This window comes from Colletotrichum spaethianum, assembly GCF_022836535.1.
Source record: "Colletotrichum spaethianum MAFF 239500 DNA, contig03, whole genome shotgun sequence".
Lineage (NCBI taxonomy): Eukaryota > Fungi > Ascomycota > Sordariomycetes > Glomerellales > Glomerellaceae > Colletotrichum > Colletotrichum spaethianum.
Window position 1 is genome coordinate 183052 of NW_026054773.1, and position 16069 is coordinate 199120.

Sequence of the window (16069 nt, forward strand, 5' to 3'; positions counted from 1 at the left end):
TGCATAGCTGCATGACAAGCGTCTGTTTTGACAATTCAGTATGGAGACAGCCCCTTTCACCGTAAAAATGAGTGTGATTTGGAGCTGTTTCGACCCAAACACATCCATCCGGAGCCCTAGTGAGACTCAGCGTCCATCACGCCCTTGGCTCCCTGTCATGACGGCGTCAGATAACAGTGGGATTATTTGGGCGGAATGCGTTGATATAGGCTTGCGATGGCTGGACCTAAACAATCTTGATCTACTCATATCGTAGCATTACTGGCGTAGTTGATGAATAAGGCCTGGAATCTCAGATCAACCTTCATCTCGGCGAACGCAAAGAACTCATTTGAGCTCGTTTAATTCCACTTATAAGTATTTGTTACGATACTTGGCTTTTTATCGAATTACATACATTTAAGGCCACGAGTCCATTTTGGGATGCTAGTTACTTTTTACGAAGGTAGCAGCAGGCCAACAATGTGAACCTCGGGAACTTTAGGAACACTTGAAGTTTATCAGCTGAGATTCAATATTTGACAACATGATTAGGACTACTGAAGTGAGACTAACGTACAACTTTTTCTCGACTTCAATTTTGAAAAAAAGGAGCATAGCTCTCATTCAATTACCCAAGTATAAGTCGACGTGAAATAAAGTAAAGTTGCCTTACTTGAGCCATCCTGGATTATGGATGAAAAGTGCGATGGTAACAATGTCTCAGGAGATACAACAGGTTTCTCACTCAAATCATTTTCGCATAAATCGTGTTCTTATTTTTGTTCGTCTTATCAAGTATGGAGTCTTGGTTCCTTCTTTCAACTTCATCGCGGGCGGGAAGCTAACCTGGGACATATCTGATTTATCCCAAGTCATTCTAGCCTTCAGGTTGAAGCTTGTGGGGATAGAATGTTTCGCGTTTTCTTCAAGCCAAGTTGCGGACCTTATGGAACTCATTCGCACATTGGGCGACAACTCGTTACCCACACAGCCTGTGTCTACCCTGCGATTTTTTGCTGTCAAACTGGATTCCTATGATATGTATGCAACGTACTTAGGAAAGGCCAAGAATAATATTGTAATGGATCTTGGTTCATACTCAGGTAATGTAGGTGCTGACTGGGGATGTTTTGTAGCTGCATGACACTGAGACGGTTGCATTGTTGCTGCTAGGACATTACGCTCACACAAGAACGTCTCCACTAACCATATAATTAACCTCTTTTTGCAAGAATGTTTACCCAGTAGGAGTGCTTCGGATTGCTAGCCACAACATAGTTAGCCCCTGAGAGTACCATCGTTTGGTACCCAAACCAGACTCGTGTCAGACCCTAGGAAATACCTTGTCTCTTTGCAATGCTTACGAAATACCATCATGTTTCAGCTAATTATGTACGGTCACACGACTCCATGCCACGATCGCGTCCAATTTCAGTGCGCAGATCATTAGACTGGCTGGAGCAGCTGCAAGTACTCTGAGCACATCATCTTGACATGGCTTTGGACCCCCCCCCCCCCCCCCCCCCCCCCCCCCCCCCCCCCAACCGCTGCCTTCCACGACAACCTGGAGAAGTTGACAGGGCCGCAGTGGTGATGTACTGTCCTGGTGTGGAAGGCTGTCAACACGCCGCTGGTGCCTTCGGCTTACCCAAAGCAGGATCCTCCCACCCCGGCCTGGGCTTTGTAACCATCGTCCTCCTCTCTTTAGTTTTATTTTCTCCACTCCCTCATGCTCTCTCGGCTCATGCTCTCTCGGCTCATGCTCTTGTTTGTCTCTCAATCGTGATAAGGCGTTTATTTTTTAATCACTTGATGGAACGGTTGCGTGTGGACGTATGTGAATTCCTAAAGACTGAACTCTTGGGAACATACATCTAAGTGTTCCATCCATTCAAACGTCCTTCAATCGTATTAGTGAACCGTAAACCCATTCGTTAAGCGCTCTCCTTCCTCTCTACCTGGTTGAACTCCGTATCGTCAGACTTCTCTGCGAGCCTTGCATCAGAGTACTCTCTGAAGTTCGGGTCATCCGCCAACTGGGCCATAATAGTCTTGTTTGCTCTCCAGACGGGCTTGATCTCGAACAGACGGTCCATCATCTCCAAAGGCACAGACTTTGTCTCGGGCACGAGGAAAAAGATAAAGATGGCCGAGCAAAGCATGAGGGAGGCGAAGAAGAAGTAGACTCCATAATCCCAGGCGTTAAACATCTGCGGAGTAAAACGCGAGATGATGAAGTTCCAGAACCAGTTGCTGGCAGCTGCACTTGCTTGTCCGAGCGATCTGAAAAACGTCAGTGGCTACACGCTGCATAGTATCTTGATTTCAACGTACCTCGTGTTTTGGTCAAACATCTCGGAGTTGATGACCCAAGGAGTACCGTTCCATCTGGATTTGGTGTTAGTACAGATCTCAAATAAACTATGCGTTTCAAGGGCTATCATACGAAGGAGTGTAGAATCTGTGAAGACAGGTTAGCTGGGTTGTTCTCAATTTTGCTCTGGGTTGACAAAAAACTTACACTGTCCAGAGGTAGAAGAAAACCATAGCAGAGATGCCGCCACCGGAGAGACCGCCGCCGGTGTTGGCAGAGGCCGGGTTAAGAGCAAGGTAGCCACCAATGTACCACATGCACAGGGATCCGCCAATGGCGCCGATCATGAGAAGGTTGCGACGACCGAGCTGGTCAATAAGCCATAGAAGCCACACGAACGTAACAACAGTCTTGACAACGCCGAAGATGCCAGTTGTGAGGAAGCTAGTGTTGGCGCCAGTAATGCCGATGCTCTTGAAGACCGTTGGGCTGTAGTAGTTGATGGCGTTGATACTATCAAAGTGCAAAGTTAGTGACAAGAAACGAAGAGACGTCCGAAATGTCTATTTGCAGAAGGAGTAAAGTACTTACCCAGAGCCGTTTTGCCACAAGAAAAGCATGCTGCCAAGGAAGAAGCGCCACTGGACCTTGCGGTTCTTGAGCGACGCGAAGGGCTTCCAGAAACCAGCGCCAACTTCTGTGCGGTATCGCTCGAGTTCGGCGTCAACATAGCTCAACTCCTCAACGATGTACTGGTCGTCGGGAGACAGGTTTCTGCGAGGGTTGAAGGGTTAGTTTGTGAGTTCACCTACGAGATTGCCAACGCAGAAATAGGAACGTACCTCATCCAACACAGTGCTTTCAATCCCTCCTCTCTCCTGTCCTTGGAGAAGAGCCAGCGGGGCGACTCGGGAATGAAGAGGGCTCCAACGAGCAACAAGCCAGCGGGGATCAGCTGGACAGCAAAAGGAATGAGCCACTGGGAGTGACTAGGCGCCATGGTAGAATCGACACCGTAGTTGATCCAGAAGCCGACGAGACCGCCGATCTGCCAGCCCAACTCGTAGATTCCAACAAGACGTCCACGAACCGCAGGGGGCGAAAGCTCAGAAATGTAGATGGGTGTCATGTTGGAGCAGCCGCCCACACCGATACCCGCGAGGACTCTGCCAGCGAGGATAAGACCAAGGCCTCGCTCACGGTTGGCGCCAAGCATCATGCCGGCGCCCAGGAGGAAGATCGTTGTGAAGACCATCAAGCTCTTCTTGCGGCCGAGGAAGTAACTGCTGACGTAGGCAAACAAACTTCCGAAGAAGGCGCCAGCCTGGTAGACGGAGACAATGTTGGACTTGAGGAGAGCCAAGCCATCCTTGCTGTAGGTACTAAATTGGAATTCCTCAGTAAAGGATTGCAAAGCGAGGGTAGTTCCGATGAAGGCAGAGTCGTAACCGATGGTGCAACTGGCAAAAGACGCGATGATTGCGCAGAAGTAGACGCGCCAGTTGTACACCTCCTTGGGCGTAGGGCGGTCCTCTACAAGTGCGAGGATAGCCATGATGATGATAGCTGTCGCTGCTGTCTTGGGTTGGTAATGTTCGAGTTGTGCGTGTGACAGTCTGAACTCTGAACTCCAAGGCAAGGCTGGGGTTGAAGAAGAGTCTTAAGGAAGGCAGACTCAAAAATTGGACAGTCCAGGGTTGCCTTTGTTATATGAACGGGTCAGAGCTCACTCCAGTCTCCAGGTTGGTAAAAGGAACTGACAAGTGGCGTATCGGTGCGTCTGGGGTAAAGTCTGGGGGTTTGGATGCGGAGTACGGCCAGGCCACACAGATAGGGGAGGGATCGTTCGGCTGAACGAATGGGATCCGGGGTAGACCACACGACGCCCTCACACACGTACGGCAATCCGGAGTGTTGACTCTGGGGTGAACGCTTCTCCCTTGAGCTAATTTTGCGGTCTTGCGTCGTCTCCGAACCGGAGCAAATTCTGCATCCTGTGACTGACTCGTCCCCATATCGCGTGGAGCCCGGCAGACAGGTTCTTCTCCGCACCGATGGATAGTGACCTATTTCGTTCCGGGCTAGATCCAATCTCGTAGACCCCCAAATTCTGGAGAACCCCCGTCCAGACCGGGGTTAAGGGTTGAATATTTATCCTTTTAGCGCTTGTCTATTGGCATTCGACTGTCTTACATGGCACGTGGAACTCGGTGGCTTCCTAGCTTAATGCATCCCAACCAAACAGAACGACGGTAATTCGTGAAGGACGAGTTCCCCAACTTTCTCTACCTGTCGGTTCATGTGGGGGATGGGGTTGGCCCAGGAGGGCGGTGCTGTCAGAGGACAGGGGCCAAAAGCAGGTTGGTTTCTTGGAATTTTGAGTGACTGGAGTTGAATATATCCGGTCGAGACATGCCAACTAAACCGCTGCGCCGCCCTTTGAGGCTTCACCGTATGACCTAAAAAAGACTCGTAACTTTACACACTTGTTGAATCGAACTAGTTGAAGAACATTCCTGGGTCTACGGGGAAGCCGAACCAAATGTTATTGTCCAGTGATGGCTGTCTTCGATTTCTTTGCCATTTGTGGTTGCTATGGCGGGTGCCCCAAATCGCAAAAGAAGCCGACAAGTGCTCTCTTGGGTTGGCCAACACATGCGAATTCTAATAGATTTTGGATTGCATGACTCTCAGCGCCGGAGTTCAAGCTACACGCGGCACTGCTCGTTGCCACAATAATAGCTTTCATTAAAGAGTTACATTAAGCAATTAGGGTGAACGCAGGCACATGCGCAGCCGCCTGTTCTGCGGCTTCAGTATCGCCCGGAGACACGTTCTCGGCAGAACCAACCCATGACACACCTGAGGTTTTGGTTGAGACGTCACCCTTTCGTTGCATGCTGCGATCTGTTCCTGGTGATTGTAATTCCGACACCATCCCTTCCTCTTGGCTCTACCGGAGTTAGACCCCAAATCCCGAGACGCATTCGACGTTAGACCCCATGCTATTGCCTGCAAAGGAGTCTGGTTAGAAACAAGAAGATAAGCGTGCTGGAGCGGCCAGGGACAGCTGACGAAAAGGGCTAGACAACCCGAATTGTCGTATCATTGCCCTTGGCATGGATGAACAATCTTTAATGGCAAGGGTCGTTCAGTTGTATTGGTCCGCTCGACAGAGGAATAAGGCTAGATAGCACTTTGATGCAAATAATGTTTCCGTTCTATGGAATTGGTGTTTATTTTTTCGACTAAAGGCCATGATACATTAAACTTGTCACATCCCACCATATTCTCCTCGGAGCATATCTGTCAGTTCTGATCCAGGAGCAAAGCCGAGATTGGCCATAAACTGTGGGTCAGCCTCCATGCTATCTGTGCAGTCGATGGAAGCGAGTTCATCCATAATGGCGTCGTAATCAACGCCGTGAGCCCCTTGTCCCATTAAATAGGGGCCTGAGCAGACGATAACTGTCCCATGAAACCTGAAGGGAACGTATCCAACTGGCTCCCAGGAGTGAAGGGCATTGTCCTCGCTGTTGAAGGGCTAGCGGAGGAGGCTGTCTGTAGAAAGCCACTGCCGTTGGAGGCGTAAGACTCCGAATTCATTGGAAACGGATAATGTGAATTTTGGCGGACAGAAGCCTGCCGCGAAGACTGCGGAGCTGCAGACTCAACGCGAGTTGGCGTTTGATCGCTCGATTCCGCATCCATGGGAGAATACTCCGTATTTGGCGACCGATCTTGCCATACGGACATGAGATCTCCCATCAGTGAGTTCCATCGGGTTTTGTCATCGTCCCGGAGAGCCTGGACGCAGCTTTTGGTACTAGCGATGCTCATGTAGGTGACAAGGAGCGGCGAGACACCAGCTGCGCCAAAATAAGATATCGAGCTCTCTAGAACCTCCATAAGGCTCCATATAAGAGAAACTCGAGCATCGGCCATCAGAGTCAGAGTCGCACCTAAGAAGGTGGCCTGTATCAGAAAGGCCGAGGGCAGTATGGGTATCGTCGAGGCTCCGAAGACTACGGAATTGCAAAATGAGAAACGAGGATCAAGCGCCTGAACAAGGTTCGCGGCGCCGACTTTGGGTCCCGCACTCCCAGATTCGACGCTTTGGTTCAGAGTGCGGAAGAACTGGTAAAGCTGGTTGAAGGAACTCAATGACTGAGCGGGCTGCACGGCACCGCCAACATTCTCGGAGCCGAACCCAGCTCTGGGCACCCAAGGAGCCCATTCCTCCGATCCACTCTCTTCTGTTGGCTTCTCCTTCATATCGTTTGTCCTCATGTGCGGTGTTTGACCGAGCCTTAGAGATACTATCGTATCGAGCATAAGACAGGCTTTTAACACACGGTCCAGAGCGTTTGAGTACGAGTCTTGCATGGACGATGTTGACTGCCCCGAGATTGAGTTCCGGTGCCTGTCCCGTGCTTGTCCATCTGTCAAAGCCATGGCACCCCGAACGGCCAAACCTATAAGTAGAGAGGCTGCTCCCGCACTGTCCTGGCCTAACCTGATCAGAGACAACACAAGCAGAGCCTTAACATGGCCTAGAGCCATCTCGGTTTCAACTGGTATAAGACTGCGTGCAGCTCCCAGTATCAGGCTGGGTCGGTCTAGAGCTTCCGACCCCCTGCGTTGCGCAACGAGGTTGAATCCTGAAAAGCTCCAACAGCAAGAGCACACCAGAGTTCAGCATGTGCCGCGCTGGTGCTTGAGTCCTCTGGGTCAATATCAAGACCGTCTGGTGGGTAGGAAGCTGCGGCGTTGTCGAGCGTTTCCTTTGAATTCAATATTGGAAGCCAGCTATGGGTATAAGAGTAGTATACCTCGAGTAATCGAGGAAAGTTTCTTGGTAACTTGAATCTTCGCCGAGATGTCGATCCGTGACGTTGCCTCGGGCGAGGTTCTATTGGAGTGGTGTCGGGTTTTCGTTCGGTAGTAGTTGGTTGCGGGGAGGGTTCGGCGCCGCCTTGGGGAGTCTCGCCGTTGCGTTTGTTACGGCCGTCGGCTTCTGCATCCGAGTCGTCCCCGGAAGTGTCCTGACGAGGGCTCACGCCGTCTTTACCAGACAGAAGGCGGTCGATGTCTTTGTGGACTCGACATCTCCTCCACCTCTTGTGCAGACGATTCCCAGCCTCGCTGTCCTTGTCCAACAGAAGAGACTGCCCACTGCCACCTTCCTGGGCCAGCAGGCTAGCCAGCTTCTCTTCTGTTCCAGGAACCTGGTCAAACAACCAGACGAGAGCAAGCTCCAGAGTTCGAATCAGACCGGTCTGGACGCCGCGCTTCTTTGGGGCGACATTATAGGTGCACTGCCGCGACAGAGTCACGCAGGAGAAGCATTGAGGCTGGACACCGTCGCATTTCTCTCGGGCACTGTATGTTCAGTCAGCGAATGTCGGGTCGGGCATATTTCAAAGAAGCAATGGCAACAATAGAGCGTAGATGGCTGGGTGTTGCAGTCAACGGAGCAGCACGCAGTTGGCATGACGCTGGTCATCCCGAGGCGCGCGGTACAGAAACAAGGTGACCGGCATCCACATGTTGCCATCAGAGAACTCAAAGCGAACAATAACTGTGTATGGTTGCTTGCCTTCTACATTGGTCGCACGCTCGAGACACCCGTTGTCGCTTTGGGACAGCAGTCGGGGCGGCGGCAGTGTTTTCGGCATCGTGGGCCTTCCTCTTAGAGGGCATACTTGTCGTTGCCTCGGGCGGCAGGGCGGCTCCAATGGCTCACGCCGTTGAGGACTGCATGAGGGCGTGTGCAAGAAGCGCGGAGACGTCGATGAGAGCTGAGATGCGAAGAGCGTGCGCTGCGGACGGTGGTTGAAGCGGCTGACCGGGGGGTTTGCGAGTGGATGTTGCGCCGGAGGAGAGAGACAAGGTATGATGACAGCGATGAGCAGCAGAAGCGGCAGCGGCAGCGGCGGCGGTAGCAAGAGTCAACGATGGGATTGACGTATTTGCTTCTCCAAGATTTCCCGCGCGCTCTCTGCTCAATGGAGGTGGGGAAATCCTGGGGTAACCTCTCACAGTCGGACGGACACAACGTCGCCTCACGGGGTAGTTGCTGGATCTCAGGCCTCGAGCACAAAGGGCAGGCTGGTCAGCTGGCATCTCCGTGGCATTAATTGGCCACTTATGAACAAGTACGACTGACTCGACATGCGGGGTGTTAGTGAGATACTTTGATGTGGAGAGCGAGGCAGGGATCCGTGGCCTGGGCCTAGGCTCAGGCTGATATTGGGGGATGTCCAGTTTAGCTGGAGATGGCTACGACAGCTGGGACGACGGGCCTTTCATCAAAGAATGCATTTCACTCAACTGTATAAAGTTTGGGGTTGAGATCGCCAAAGATCTTGGGTTGTTCTGCGTCCCGAGCCAAGGGCACACATAGGCCACGCGTTGGGGACTTGGGATTCCCGATCACTTCCCCGGCTGACAAAGTAGCCTACTAACTCATGCTTAAAGGATAAACATTCACCAGAGTATCCGGCTTAGCGCCGATCAAGGGAGAGGGGCATGAGTTTAGCACTAAGCGTCAGAGCTGGGGAACGGTTCCGATGTTCCTCCCACCTGACTGGCAATTCTGCCGCATCGGTAGGGTAGACCGCGCGGTTCGAAGTGGACTGACTGACTGACTGACTGGCTTGACTCTTTCTTTCGGAGAGAGCTTGACCTTGTTGAACCACTACTGCTCGGCTTTCCACGAAACACGGCTGGACGACAAACACAAGCAGGCACGCCCTCTCAACTCGACACCAGCGTATGCGAATGCATCCTGGGCTTGGCTTCGTCTCCAACTCGCCTGCGACTGTTAAAGCCGGGTTGAGGCGCAATGGCGACGGCTGGAGTAAAGCGGTCATATGTGGCCACGGCCATGAACGACGATGAGGATCACCACCATCAAGTCGAGAATCCTGCAAAGTTCATTCGTGTTGACACTCGGAATGGCCACTCTGCATCGCCGAGCCAGCCTCAGAGCCCGAGGACCAACAGCAGCAGATACTCGATGGCTGCTTGTTCTCGACCCCAAACACCAATCACAAGACCAGCGACTCCAATATCGCATCTACCTGGCGAAGTGCCGCCGTTCCCTGCCGATGCCTCCATTGTCCTCGCTGGCATTCGGGGAGCTGGAAAGTCCACACTCGCCATCATTGCCTCTACGGCTATGGAGCGAAGGGCTGTCGATTGCGAGAAGGCTTTCCAACAAGTCACTGGTCTGACCAGCTTCGCGTACAAAAGAGCACACGGTCCTGTCGAATGCCACCGGCGACAAACAGACGTTCTTCGAGACTTGCTCGAACAAAGCTCCAAAAATACCATAATCGTCTGTAGCTGGATGGAACGTGGGGTGCAGACGCTCTTGAGAGACTTCTGCCGTACGCACCCAGTCATACATATCGTACGGGACGTCAAAGCCATTCAGGAGCATCTGAAGATCGACGACGAAGAGAAGGCAAGGAATTTGTTGGCGGCGAGTAGCACCATCTTCCGGACATGCAGCAACGTCGAGTTCTTCAACGTCTCCGAGACTGCAGGCCCTTGGGTAGAGACCGAGGCTGCGAGAATCGAGGCGCAGGCTGGCGGCCAGAAGCCGCCTGCCCCATATTTGACCCTCAAGCGGGCAGAGAGGCACTTCCTGAAGTTCCTTAGTCTCATCATGCCCAAGGGTTCGATCCCCTTCATTGAGTCTGCCTTCCCGCTAGCGTCCATTCCCACGGAAGACCGACGATTTACCTACGCCATCTCGGTTTCCTTGTCTAGCCTTCTGAACAACGAGCTTGCCATTGAGGAGCTAGAAACTGGTGCCGATGCCATCGAGATTGTTGTTGACAGCATTGCGGGCGCGACATCACTGGATTCCGAGAAAGCGGCAGACATTGCAAGAATCATTGGGTCAATAAGAAGGAGTACGGTCATCCCTCTGATGTACCATGCCGTCCTTCCAGATTCGTCCGAGTCGGTGTACATGGACTACATCCTACACGGCCTACGACTCTCGCCTGAATACCTGACTGTCGACCTTCGACTGAATGACTATCAACTATTGCACATAATCTCGATGAAGAGGCGCTCCAAGATTATTGGTCATTTAACACCAGCTGTTGACTCTCCTGCTTGGGGAGACCCGTTCTGGATGTCGCAATACCACCGGGCCCGACGCTTGGGGTGCGACCTTGTTCGACTCATCAAGCCGGTAACCTCGATCAAAGACAATTTCGATATCAACCACCTCAAGGCCCTTGTTGATGCTTCAACTGGGCACAAGATTCCCCTCATCGCATACAACTCCGGCCCACGCGGCAGACATTCAGCAGCCATGAACCACATTCTAACCAGCGTAGTGCCGGAACCGATGGCATCAACATATAACCCCAACCAACCGTGCTTGACGGCGGTCCAAGCTACGCAAGCGCTCTACAACTCGTTCCTCTTTGACCCAATGAAGATTTACGTCTTTGGTGCCCACGTCTCTTACAGCTTATCGCCAGCTATGCACAACGCCGCTCTCAAGGCGTGTGGTATCCCACATATCTACCGACCATTCTCGACTCCTTCACTCAATGGGCTTCGAGAGCTGATCGAGGATCCCTACTTCGCAGGCGCCAGTGTCGGCTTGCCTTTCAAAGTGGAAATCATCACCCTCACGCATTCTCTCAGTCGACATGCCCAAGCCATCGGCGCCGTCAACACCCTTGTTCCGGTTCGTCGGTTGAACCCAGATGGGACTATCCCAGAGGACGAGAAGCTTTTCAACTGCAGGAACCGTGCTGGGCCGGTGAGAGCTCTGTACGGAGAGAACACGGATTGGATTGGCATCCGAGCTTGTCTAAGAAGAGGACTGTCCCCTGCAAACGCCGTCCGAACAACAAGCTGTGGCCTCATCATTGGCGCTGGTGGCATGGCCCGCGCTGCGACGTACAGCATGCTGCAGCTTGGCGTCAAGAACATTGTGGTCTACAATCGGACAATAGCAAACGCGGAGAAGATGGTCAGTCACTTCACACGCCTATTGAAACGGCACGACCTGCCACTCCTCAGCGCAACTTCGGACGTGGAGACGAGATTCCACATCATCAGATCACTGGATGAAACATGGCCAGAGGAATTCAGGCTACCGACGATGATCGTTTCCTGCATCCCAACGCATAGCATTGGCGACGTTCCGGCGCCCAACTTCATAGCTCCACAGGCCTGGCTCGGCAGTCCAACTGGTGGCTGTCTCGTCGAGTTGGGCTACAAGACACTTGACACACCGATCCTGAACCAAGCACGACAGGTATCACATCAAGGCTGGGTGACGATGGATGGTCTGGACCTATTGCCTGAACAAGGCTTCGCTCAGTTCGAACTCTTCACCGGAAGACGAGCACCACGCAGGCTGATGCGTGGAGAGGTTTTCCGCGCTTATCCTGATGGACAAGACCGCTCTGCACAGGCACAACTACAGCCACGACTGAACAATATTGTCGAGCAGGAGCCATGATCAGAGTTGGTGTAGGGTTAATGATGCTAGAAGACTATGATGGGAACTGGCTTTTTTTTCTTTTCTTTGCTAGCCTGGATACCACAGCATACACGACTAATCAATGAGTAAACTTATTAACAATTTGGAACACCTGCTCCGCGCACCCCTAAACGTGAATTTACAGTGACGTTTTGATAACACTGTACCATCAGCGATAGCCCGCTCTTTCGGGCGCCGCTTGACTCGACATGAAGGCAGCAAAGTCAGTGCCCGCGTAAGTAGAGATCGGAACCTCTCTCACATTCCCATCGACTTGTTTGGGGTCTTCGAAGACCGGCCGCCTCGAGCGTAGCGCTTCTTTCCCGACCCAACTCAGATATACCGTCTCATGCACCTGGATGAGATCGGTTCCAGTGCCGCCGGCCTCGGAACTTCGGCTGCTGCCTTCGGCCGGCTCGAATTCTGGTTTCTTCTCCACCACGAACACGCTGTGGTCTTTTCTTTCAATATAGCGTGCAACAAGTACGAAACCAAAAAACCAAGCAATACCAATGCCAATGATGACCCATGAAACGGTAGGGACCAAGTACCATGGCTTGACTGTCGAAAGCAGCATTCCTGAAGGGGGAACCCAGTTGGTGATTACCGGGTAAAGACCTCCGCACATGTACACGAGGGCGGAGAAGACAGACAAGAAGGGGTGAAATCGCTTTCCTGTCATTTCAGCCCAGGTAAGCGGCTGTGAGTCTCGTCCGTGGGTCGAAGTATCGTCTTCGGCCACGGTCCTAGGTGGTCCTCGGAATCGCAGGATAAGTATACCCAGGCCCAGGAAAGTCCCTATGAATGCGTTGATAACATACGCGCTCAACGACGTAAGCAAATTGTAGGCCGCTGTCGGCTCTATACCGTATGTCGCGAAGATGAGTATGACGCAGCTGACGAAATGGAGAACTAGAGCGCCAACAGGCGTCCTCTCGCTATGATGTTCCGGAGAGAGCCATCGGACTCGATGAAGCGACACGAACCAGCCTTTCTTCTGGAACCATCTAATCAGTCGGCCGATGCTCATGTCTGTATTTTGGGCGAAGAACTTTGGCCATGGTAGGATTCCCTTTCGAGAGTCAGTTGAGAAACCATGTCTGTAGATCCTCGTTTGTGGGTTCAACTTACCTCCTTCGCAATCTCTTGCTTTACTCGGGCGGCTGTATACGTCTGCGAAATACTGAGTGCTGGCTCAAGCTGGTACACAACCGAGATGACTTACCATGACAATGATGTTGCCCATGGAGGAGACGGCTAGAAAAGCGTTGAAGATGCGAAAACCCGTGTCGCTGCCTGAGCCCAGGGTTCCAAAGGTAAGCTCGAAGAACTTTCGAGCAACATTGTGCTGGATCTGCTCGTCTTTGGGAACCACTACCAACTGCCTTGGGGTCAGTGACTTTTCCCAATTGTCAGAAGGGCAATTCCTTCACACTTACATAGCAGATGTTGACGGCGAGGTATAGCATCACAACGACACCCACACCAGCTCCCATAGCAATCGGAAACTTCTTTCTGGGTCGACTGATCTCCCCGAGGACGTAGTTCGGCTGCTCGAATCCGGAAAATGTGAAGATTATTGCAAGAAAAGCTTGTGCGTAACTGTTGGCTTCTTTCGAGGCGTCCTTGAATGAGTTCTTTGGAGACGTGTTACTGCTGAAGACGTTTTCGGTTTCCGAAAACCCCCCGGCTCCCACAACAATGGCAGCAATGATGATCAGCAGCATAATCATGATTTTCATCATAGCCAGGGTGTTGTTAAGCAGAATACCGAAACGACGGCTAAGAGCATGAACACTGCACGCAAAAGTAGCGGCTGCGAGGGCAATGCCGCGGACTGGGCCATTCTCGGGTTTCTCAACGCCAGCCGCTTCTAATACTCGGAGCGCAAAATGAATGCTGTTGCCGGCCATGTTGCCGAGGACAATGAAGCTTATGCCGAAGATACAGGTTGACAAGAGAATGGTGTTCTTACGATAGGCCGGCTTGCGGAAGACGTATTGTAGGTAAACAAGGTCACCCCCGGATCGCGGTACCGAACTCTCAACTCCGTCAATTATGTATCGAGGAACATTCATACCATACTCGATGTATACGTGGGTGCCACAGAGGCAGTATATGATGCCCGCAAACCAAAACAAAAGGCTCGCGCCGACGCTTCTGGTGCCGCGCATCACTCGCTGGGGAGACATGAAGATGCCGGTACCTATGCCAGCCGATTAGTATCTTCGTCCACCCAGACAATTGAGTGGCCAAAACAAGGCCCCGAGTGACAAGGTCCTCTAGATGTATTTCTTCTCCATTTGGCCATGCATCCAAAAAAGCGCCTAAAATGCAGCGAGCGCACAAGTGGAAGAGGCGGCAACTAAACTACTAAGGGTATCAACTTGAAAATCTGTATCCAGCATGTCCACGTTCGCAATCCATCATTCATCGTCTCATACCTTCTTTATCTTCGAGGAGCCTGCTAGCACGTTGAAGGAGACGATACACTTACCAATCATGCGGTTGATGACGAGGCAGCTGACATCGAAGTAGCCCAGCCGAAAGCCCTCTTTGGGCGCATGCGTGACAATGCCATTGCCAATACCACCAATGACACTATCAATGTCACTGTGAACCGAATCACCGTCGACACCACGGGGTTCCTGGTAGAGGCCCGTCGAGCTTGGAAAATCGTTCATCTTATGGACGAGGTCGACCTGAGAAGAGGAGGATGGCGGAAGTGGGATTTGCGGGTGCCCCGCAGGAGGAGGAGATACAGCGCAGTGTTATTTCCAATGCTGAAAACTGACATAGCAAACCAGGCTGCAACGGGTGGCTTCATGGTTATGTATGGCGTGTCTCTACAGGCCCGCGTGCGTCGGGATGCCATGCATGTCGGAGCGGCTCAGACACAAACCTCCAGCTGGAGCGCGCACCACTGCATGGCAATATCCAGAACAGAGGACATGCAAACTTGGCCATGGGCTGGCAGCTGCAAGCATGCATGCCGAGACAGCCACTACTCCGGGACGGGTGGTGGTCGAGTCACTCGCTCCTCGACAGCCTCGTCTTGAAGTATGCCTTGCGAGGGCAATTTGGACGTTACTGCAACAAGGGCACGAGGTGATCCAGCGAGATGCGCTAGGCATCACGCTTGCGCGCTTTCTTGAGAGGGAACTGAGGACGCGTTGGCGAGAATCTAGTGCCCTGCAGGCAGCAGTTGAGATGTGCCCGATCTGGCTATGGGCTGGTCTCAGTAGACGAGTGTTGATAGGCCTGGTCAAGCGAGCACGAATGGGAAGAGTCCCCGGAAGATTGGGGGTGACACTTGTCCGTTTCCCACTTCGAGGTTGGGGATTTGGGAATGGCGGGCTGCCGTCGTTTTGCCCAGTTCACTGCCACCGCCACCAGCATTCATTTCGCAGCTGGGCTGAGCAAAGATCAACGACAGCGCCCACGGTGTAGACGCTTATGCACTTAGAGGCTTGTCAAATCCTCTCGCAGGTAGGTCCATCATGCTTGTATTGGTGGTTGTTGTTCAGCTCGTCTGTTTTCGTCTTGTGCTTCGAATCTTGGGACGCAGCGAGGCTATTTGACGTCAACGGAAATCCCCAAGGAAAATAAGGCGCAATCAATAGAAATGAGAATTGCGATCTGCGAGAAGCTGTCCACAAATACCCTGATCTTGGATCTACATGTATCTAACGTACGTAAGCACATATCCGGCTAGTTCATCTCATGTGTTTGGCAACCAACTCAATTGTGGTGGTGTCAATAGCTTATCTTGCAAATATCGTGCCGCACACCTGCATACCATCAACCGGAGGATCAAGACACACTCAACGGGATTGGATGCGTTCATGAGGGTGTCTCGGGTAACCGAGACCGCGTGACAGCCTCCTCCTCCTCCCCCTCACCCCCGCTTGACGGAACCCTGGAACCCATGGGCGGAGTGAATCCGCGCGTTGTCGGCTGTACCCAAGACTCGAGACCGAGGCAATTAGCTCCAGCTCTCCAGGAGTAGAGCTGTAAGAGTTTATTGCAGCAAGGCAAGACGTTCAGTACGGGCTACCGCAAGGTTCGACAGTAACGTCATCCATCATGATCACATCACATCTCTCTCAACTCGCCAAGAGCAACTCCCTGTGTATCATTCTCAGCTGCCCAGGAGTGCCACATTCGTAGCTCAACCCTTACTTTCGTGTACATGTATGGAACCAGGCAAGACCAGTCAAGATATCTGGATAAACAGGGTGCATGCAGCA

General features: G+C 52.2%; 6 protein-coding genes across 6 annotated transcripts; 1 reads left to right on the forward strand and 5 right to left on the reverse strand.

The window, feature by feature from the left end:
* Positions 1 to 1916: 1916 nt before the first annotated feature.
* ColSpa_01535 (quinate permease) lies at positions 1917 to 3851 on the reverse strand (the record flags this gene model as incomplete). The annotated part of the gene is made up of 5 exons (XM_049267747.1): positions 1917 to 2265; positions 2317 to 2370; positions 2504 to 2809; positions 2888 to 3070; positions 3139 to 3851. The coding sequence occupies 5 exons, from the start codon at positions 3849 to 3851 to the stop codon at positions 1917 to 1919; spliced, it is 1605 nt and encodes a 534-aa protein (XP_049123704.1).
* A 1719-nt stretch (positions 3852 to 5570) lies between these two features.
* On the reverse strand, positions 5571 to 6859 carry ColSpa_01536 (quinic acid utilization activator; the record flags this gene model as incomplete). The annotated part of the gene is made up of 2 exons (XM_049267748.1): positions 5571 to 5840; positions 5933 to 6859. The coding sequence occupies 2 exons, from the start codon at positions 6857 to 6859 to the stop codon at positions 5571 to 5573; spliced, it is 1197 nt and encodes a 398-aa protein (XP_049123705.1).
* A 905-nt stretch (positions 6860 to 7764) lies between these two features.
* On the reverse strand, positions 7765 to 7974 carry ColSpa_01537 (uncharacterized protein; the record flags this gene model as incomplete). The annotated part of the gene is made up of 1 exon (XM_049267749.1): positions 7765 to 7974. The coding sequence occupies one exon, from the start codon at positions 7972 to 7974 to the stop codon at positions 7765 to 7767; it is 210 nt and encodes a 69-aa protein (XP_049123706.1).
* Positions 7975 to 9143: 1169 nt separating this feature from the next.
* On the forward strand, positions 9144 to 11798 carry ColSpa_01538 (quinate repressor protein; the record flags this gene model as incomplete). Its single annotated transcript, XM_049267750.1, has 1 exon — positions 9144 to 11798. One exon carries the CDS (start codon positions 9144 to 9146, stop codon positions 11796 to 11798), a length of 2655 nt encoding a protein of 884 aa, XP_049123707.1.
* A 190-nt stretch (positions 11799 to 11988) lies between these two features.
* ColSpa_01539 (high-affinity methionine permease) lies at positions 11989 to 13732 on the reverse strand (the record flags this gene model as incomplete). Its single annotated transcript, XM_049267751.1, has 4 exons — positions 11989 to 12870; positions 12951 to 12992; positions 13045 to 13200; positions 13259 to 13732. 4 exons carry the CDS (start codon positions 13730 to 13732, stop codon positions 11989 to 11991), a joined length of 1554 nt encoding a protein of 517 aa, XP_049123708.1.
* Positions 13733 to 14257: 525 nt separating this feature from the next.
* ColSpa_01540 (uncharacterized protein) lies at positions 14258 to 14503 on the reverse strand (the record flags this gene model as incomplete). Its single annotated transcript, XM_049267752.1, has 2 exons — positions 14258 to 14283; positions 14317 to 14503. 2 exons carry the CDS (start codon positions 14501 to 14503, stop codon positions 14258 to 14260), a joined length of 213 nt encoding a protein of 70 aa, XP_049123709.1.
* Between the last annotated feature and the right edge of the window lie 1566 nt (positions 14504 to 16069).